General features: G+C 39.8%; 1 protein-coding gene across 2 annotated transcripts; it reads left to right on the top strand.

Moving 5' to 3' along the window:
- The first annotated feature begins 5,785 nt into the window (after positions 1 to 5,785).
- On the top strand, positions 5,786 to 6,764 carry LOC133713903 (blue copper protein 1b-like). Of its 2 annotated transcripts, none has more exons than XM_062139933.1 (2): positions 5,786 to 6,002; positions 6,521 to 6,764. In XM_062139933.1, the coding sequence occupies exons 1-2, from the start codon at positions 5,834 to 5,836 to the stop codon at positions 6,595 to 6,597; spliced, it is 246 nt and encodes an 81-aa protein (XP_061995917.1). In that variant the 5' UTR covers positions 5,786 to 5,833; the 3' UTR covers positions 6,598 to 6,764. The 2 variants fall into 2 exon arrangements, with proteins under 2 accessions (XP_061995917.1, XP_061995916.1); XM_062139932.1 differs by having other exon boundaries at positions 5,788 to 6,002; positions 6,392 to 6,764.
- Positions 6,765 to 7,188: the final 424 nt, after the last annotated feature.

Raw genomic sequence — 7,188 nt, 5'->3', positions numbered from 1 at the left:
ATCTGCTCTGTAGTTGGGCACTTAAATCCCTTGACATAGTAAAGATCCTTGAGGATTCTTATTTGTTCTGGAGTAGGAATCCACCTGGTACGGCTTCGCCAGAAATCCATGTTGGCACTACTTCCAGCTGCTTGGGTGTTTCCTCCCTCCTCTGTTGGTTGCTGTTGTTGTGGTTCCATTTGTTGCGGGGTTTGGAGCTCCATTAGTTGCAGAGTTCGTGGCTCTTGGGTCATGGGGTGAGAGGATGTGGAAATCGAGGAATACATGGTTTAGTGTTTGAGGGAGATTTTGTTAGAAGGATTGGAGTTGTTGAACTGGTGATTGGAGATCTGAGATTCTCAGAGGAAAGATGAGATCGAATCTTCAAATGGAAGAAAAGATCTGAGAAAGAAGGATTGAAGATTTGGAGGAAAATATTGAAGATCTGAAAGTTCAGAGGAAAGATGGGATTGAATCAACTAGATGGGAGAGAAGATCAGAAGAGAAGGATTGAAATTGATGAAGAAAGGATTTGAGAAGAGAAAGGCTGAAGAGTTGAGAGAGAAAGACTTGAGCTCGGAAGAAAATTTCTTTCTTTTGGAGTGAACAGTTTTTCTCCAGAATGCACCTATTTATAGAGCGAGGTGAGCAGATCTCCACCGTTGGATGAACGATTCCTGTGATTCATTCTACGCGTTGGATTAAAGTCGCCCCGAAACCCGGAAAAGCTATTGGCGCGTGTTGAGCGTGTAAGGGGACAGGCCGAACCTCGAGACGCTGTGGCAGACAGCTTTAGCCGAAAGTGATTTGCTTTCCGTAAATCACGGAAGAGACGTGTCGTGGCACGTGGAGTGTACCGACAGTTTGTTGTTATTCTATCGCTTATGATAGAATAAATAAAAGAAGTTGCATGGATAGTAACGAGAGCAGCTGGTGCTCTAGTGGTTGAAGAGCAAGGCTCATGTACAAGAGGTCAGAGGTTCGAACCTTGCCTCTCGTTTATTTTTATTATGTTCGCTTATGACATAATAAGTAAAACATTTGTACACATTATATTAAGCACAGCTTGTGCTCCAGTGGTTGGTGGGCAAAGCCCTTGTGCAGCAGGTTAAGGTTTCGAACCTTGCCTCCCCCGTTATTTTATTTATGTCGCTTATGACATAATAAATATAACACGTGAGCATATATTAATGAAGGCAGCTCTTGCTTCAGTGGTTGGGAGCAAAACCTTCGTGTTTGAGGTCGGGAGTTCGAACCTTACCTCTTACAAATATTTTTGGATCTCGTATATGCTTGATATACGACGTATATACGGTATGTACGGTATACATACGTATATACGGTCTGTACGGTATGCATACGAATATACAGTTGTACGGTATGCATACGTATATACGATCTGTACGGTATGCATACGTATATACGGTATGTACAATTTCATACCGTAGCCGAGCTGGAAGTTGGTGGGCCGATTGGTAGGCCCAAATAGTAAGCCCAAATAGTAAGCCCAAATAGTAAGCCCGAATGGTAGGCCCAAATGGTAGGCCCAAATGGTAAGCCCAATTGTTCGGCCCGAATAGTAGGCCCAAATGTTAAACCCAAAGTGGTTTGGGCCGGTTCGAAATGTGGATGGTCCGATTTCTTCAGGCCCAATTGGCCAGCCCTAGTGCTTAACCCAAGGATTGAGCAAGCCCAAGTCATCATCATTGGATGACATAATTTATTGGCGTGCTTTTGGGGATGATTTGTTTTGAGTGATGCATCTTAAGTTTTACTATGGAGATTTACCGTGATGCTAATTGAGTAGCGAAACACTTTGTGAGAGTGTTTACTGTGCTTGTATGCCAGTACAGAGTGATGATCTATGTGAAGATCTATGTGATGATCTATGTGAAGATCTATGTGAGGATCTATGAGATGATCCATGTGATGATTTTGTGTAATTGATGTGGATTGATGTTGAACAATTGTGTTGTGCGTTTACGTTTGTGATGAAAGGATTTAGTGGCCATAGGAATGTATTTTTATACAAGGGTTGAGGCTTTGTAGATTACTACAGCTTTGGGAAAGATGGATATTCGATGGTTAGGTCAACCTTAATCGGGAGGAATTGACTTACGCTCAAATTTCGGGACGAAATTTCTTTAAGGAGGGTAGACTGTAATGCCCCGGAAAATCCAAATTAAATTCCGTGGATTTTTAGAAATGATTTCACGATAGTAGGAGCGAGTACGAAGCTTGGAGAAGTTGTGGAATTAGTTCGAACGATTTTATTTTCGAAAACGAACGTTTTTAGGGGGTCAACAAAGTTGACTTTTTATACGTTCAAAATTTGGGAAAACTCCCTTCATGAAAGTTGTAGAGCTCGTCGATACGAGTTCGTGGACATGTGGAACGCAATATTCGGAGTTCGTATGATTAAGTTATGAATATTTGAAAATTTGGGAATTTTCTATAAATAGGAAAAATATCAGATTTATTCATTAAGGACGAAAAAATGCAAATTTTGCATTTTGGCCCCCGGTTTCCTCCGTTCTCTCTCCTCCCTACGCAGCCGACCCGACTGACCCGACCCGGATCCATCTCCCTCCTCCGGCGTCCTCCGGCCACGACCCGGCCCTCTCCGGACTCGCCGTGCCACGCCCAGCCGCCTGGTGGCCTCCCCTTGCACCGCCGCTGCCCCCAGACGTGGATCGAAGCCCCCCAGAGCCTAGCATTCGACCCGACCGGATCTTGGCCGTGCCGGCGTTGCACGGGCCGATCCTCCCCATTTTCGTGATCTCCTCCTCCCCCTGATCATCCCCATATAGGCCTTGCTTGACGATTTGGAGTGTGGAGTGAAAGATCACGAGTTGAAGATTTCGACGTCCCTGATTCAATCTGGAATCTGATCAGACGCACGAGATTAATCCAACTTCAACGCTTGATTTAGGACGATCTAGGCCGAACCAGGCTTAGCTCCAGGTATGAAAGTCGACCACCCTTTCATTTTGAACCAGTTTGTAGTTGGTCACTTTGCCATCTGAGGTGGTTGACCGGCGTTGACCGCCGCGTTGACCGCCCACTGACCACCGCTTGTGGCGGCGCATCAGACCATATTTCGAGTTTTCATTATCTAGGTGATGATCTATGCATCCATACGAGCGTTTTGATATATAACATGGTCATGTTAGAAAAAGTTGATAAATAGTGGATTTTCGTTTTGACGTTACTATTTAACGTTTTTACGTTTATCTTCGGTTTACGATCTGTGAAGATCTGACCATCGGTTTTGCTTCAATTTTGGATATGTTGATCGTATGACTGTCCCGGTGACTTTGTGAGGTCACGGGCGAAGATCCGACCGTTGGATCTTCGTATAATTGAGAAATAGTGATTCGGAAGGCGATTCGTGAGAATCTGACCGTCGGATTTTCATATAATTTTATGGAGATGTTTGTTAGAGTGATTCAAGAAGATCGGAGTCTTCGTGATAATTTTGGATGATGATCCTAAAGGCGATCCGTGAGGATCCGACCGTTGGATCATCATTAAATTCAGATCCGACCGTTGGATCATCGTATGATTTCGATCTGACCGTTGGATCATCATTAAAATTAGAATCCGACCGTGGGTTTCCGTATATGTGTGCTTTTGAGTTGTTGGCTAAGTTAAGATCATTATTGGATTAGGTGATCGATGGATTTATTTGGCGGACGATTCGTGAGATTGTTAATGGAGCTGTTAAGAAGACGCAGCTGGATTAGAGGTGAGTAAACCTCACGTGGTTCATATTACGAACCCAATATATTTAATTGCTTTATTTTGCAATCATATGAACTATTGTTGGTGTATTAGACATTCCTGTGTGAATGTCTGTATATATATTATTACGTGAAATAATATGTATTGTTGGAGTTGTGTTGAGTTTATTGTTGAGAAACAATATATTGTGAGAGGTATTGAGTTTATTGTTGAGAAACCATATATTGTGAGAGGTGTTGAGTTTTATTGTTGAGGAACAATAAATTGTTGTGATCTGTGGAGATCACTAGGTCACGAGGTGACCATGGCATCTATTAGTGAATCACGCTCTCGTACCGGGCTGGTGGTTATTAATAGTATTAAATCGTAATCACGTCTGTGGCCGGACGAGTGGTTACGTTCAGTTAGAGCTCTAGTCTGTCTGCCAAATGTGGAGTGACCTTATGAGTGAAATTGAGAGTAACTCATAAGTGTCAATATATATATGGTAACCTTATGAGGGAAATTGAGAGTAACTCATAAGGGTCTATATATATATATGAGTCTGTCTACCAAATGTTGGGAAATCTTATGAGCGAATTTGAGAGTAACTCATAAGTGTCTATATGTATATATGAGAGTGAGTGATCTTATGAGCTAAATTGAGAGTAACTCATAAGTGTCTACATATATATATGAGAGTGAGTGATCTTATGAGCTAAATTGAGAGTAACTCATAAGTGTCTATATATATATATGAGAGTGAGAAAGTAACGTGGGTTTGTGGTAGTCTTGAAATCTAATAAATCAACAGTTCTTTCTTGTTTACTCATACTGGCTGTAAAAAGCTTACCGGGTTTTGTGTTGTTGCAACTCCCGGTACACTATTCAAATTGTGTAGCGGGTAATCCTACAGGACAGGAGAACCAGGACGGTGATCGTGCGGTTAGAGCAATTGTTAGAGTTTTACAACAATTGTAAGTTGTGAGGTGTGTTATGCTCATTTGAGCTTTATAATATATTGTGAGAGTGAATTGTAATAATGAACTCGAAGTTTCGAGATTTGGTTTTTTTGTAATTGTAATTATTCAGGTTTCGGATTTGAATTTATCATTCAAAATCCGGGGCGTGACAAGCAATCTCAAACATGATATCGATTTATGCTTCACAACCAAAAATCAATTGATATTAATTGTATGGAGTTGATCTAAAATCCTTATAAACTCATGCAATGTTATATTTTTCCAATGTGGAGTTTTGTTTTGTTTTCACATTCTCAACACACTTCTGCATGTGTAGGATTTCTCAAGCCATATATGTGAACAAATTATATTGAGTGACGAAGAGCACATGTGGCGATCACTCAAACCATTCACGTGAGTAACCCGGTTTGGTACCATGATAAAATAATTTGAGCCTCGATCACATCCAAAACTAATTGGCAATAGATGGAGTTGATCCAATCTCTTTTTACACCAGTAGGCTAAATTATATTTTTACAATATGAAATTTTGTTTTGGTTTCACTTCTCAACTGAACACAATAGCAAGAATAATAACCCGGTTTGGTACCATGATAAAATAATTTGAACCTCGATCACATCCAAAACTAATTGGCAATAGATGGAGTTAATCCAATCTCTTTTACACCAGTAGGCTAAATTATATTTTTACAATATAAAATTTTGTTTTGGTTTCACTTCTCAACTGAACACAATAGCAAGAATAATAATCCCAGCATATTTGACAAATTCAAATCCAGACTTTAAAATGTCATCACTTTAGTACAGAAACTCCCACAATGTATCGATATCCGGCACAAAAAGTATTCGTTAACAAGTCCTTTCCATCTTATGCGCGCTAAAGTTCAAATCTATCACAATTGTCGTTTTATTAGCTAGCTAGATACAATCAATAGCAACACATAATTTCTTCTTGAATTTGGACAGAAGTCGGGGATCTCTCCGAGGGTGAGAACTTGGGGCTGTCTCATTGGCCTACTCGATAAAGCCGGCTATAGTCGAAGTAAATTATTAAACATGTACATGATGTTTAAATTATTCCTTCCAAAAAGCAGCTTTAAATAGAACTAGACCAATTTCAGATTACTTCAAGTCTTCAAGTAGCTTAACATGGCACGACGCAGTGCTGGTCTGGTTCTCATTGCCTTTTTCGTTTTTCCCAGCATGGTTTTGGGGTTTACAGAATTTGTTGTTGGAGGTAACGACGGCTGGAAAGCTGGAGTAGTTGATTACTCTGCTTGGGCTTCTGGCTATACGTTTAGTGCTGGAGATGTTTTAGGTGATTATCTACCACACAACTTCAGCACATCGCTTCATGCCTTGCAATTATGTGTTGCATGCATTCATCCCCTTTGAAAATTAAATAAATAAGGAATTAACAACTGCATTGATTCTTCCATCACCTTCACTAGTTAGCTGATGTTAATTTGCTTAACTACCTAGTTAGGGTTTTCTTTGTCCTTCTTTTGTTGTTTGCTTCATTGACTCATTACTATCTGGCTGATGGTAATCTTGCTTCAACAACTAGTTAGGGTTTTCTTTGTCCTGCTTTTATTATTTTCTTTATTAACTCATTACTGCATGGCTGATGTTTCAATTGACTGATGTTTGCAATTAATCTTTTTGCTAGATAACTGTAATTCACATCATGGTGTTTTTGTTTTCCAGTTTTCAATTATTGGGACACAACTGAATATAATGTCGTTGTAGCAACTGGTTCTGATACATTTGATAAATGTGTTTCAACTCCAAACTTGGGTTTTTATGATACTGGCCATGATGTGCTAACGTTGACAGATGCTGGGAACTACTATTTCTTCTGTGATGAGCACTGTGAATATGGCGAGATGAAATTTATGATAACTGTAAGCTAATTGTTACTCGATCGATCATGTTTTCCTTTGTCTCCACCGCACAAATAGAAGAACATGTACGTACAGAAAGTCTACTCGATCTCTTTAGATTGCTTGTTTTTAGTCCGAAATGATCAAAATTTATGTATCATATATTGCTGAAAAATAAAATATCTATACCATATATATTTCTTGCGTACGAAGAGAGAGAGAGAGAGAGCGCGTTGAGAATGAAACCATTACTTCGTGTATCCTCCAACTGCCACCAAACCCAAGAAAAAAAAAATCCTCCATGAAAGTTATCTAGAGCCTAGTAGATATGATTAAAAGGAAAACTGCCAGTAATTATTAAAAACGTATAATTTTTCAGAAGATGTACGTTGCAAATAAATAAATTTAGAAATTTTTTTAGATTTCTCAATTAGGACCAACTCCATATGTCTTTCTCTTTTTTGTATTCCCATCCCACTCATTCCAAATGACTTGATGCATATACTCTCACAAGCGTACGAATCGTGTCAAGTAAGGGAAGTATTAAAACCTTGATTATCGTACATTGGGGATTAGGCGTTGGACATAACCGAGATAATTGGCGCTAGAATAACTTAAAAG

This window comes from Rosa rugosa, chromosome 6, assembly GCF_958449725.1.
Source record: "Rosa rugosa chromosome 6, drRosRugo1.1, whole genome shotgun sequence".
Lineage (NCBI taxonomy): Eukaryota > Viridiplantae > Streptophyta > Magnoliopsida > Rosales > Rosaceae > Rosa > Rosa rugosa.
The sequence above is the reverse complement of the archived record's forward strand: the minus strand, read 5'-3'. Positions and strand labels throughout refer to the sequence as shown.

What these genes read in the sequence shown, in the direction of transcription:
- LOC133713903 (XM_062139932.1), top strand. Translation starts at nt 5,834, where the DNA reads ATGGCACGACGCAGTGCTGGTCTGGTTCTCATTGCCTTTTTCGTTTTT. An exon ending in TAGTGCTGGAGATGTTTTAG is followed by an intron (nt 6,003 to 6,391) that starts GTGATTATCTAC and finishes TTTGTTTTCCAG; the next exon opens with TTTTCAATTATTGGGACACA.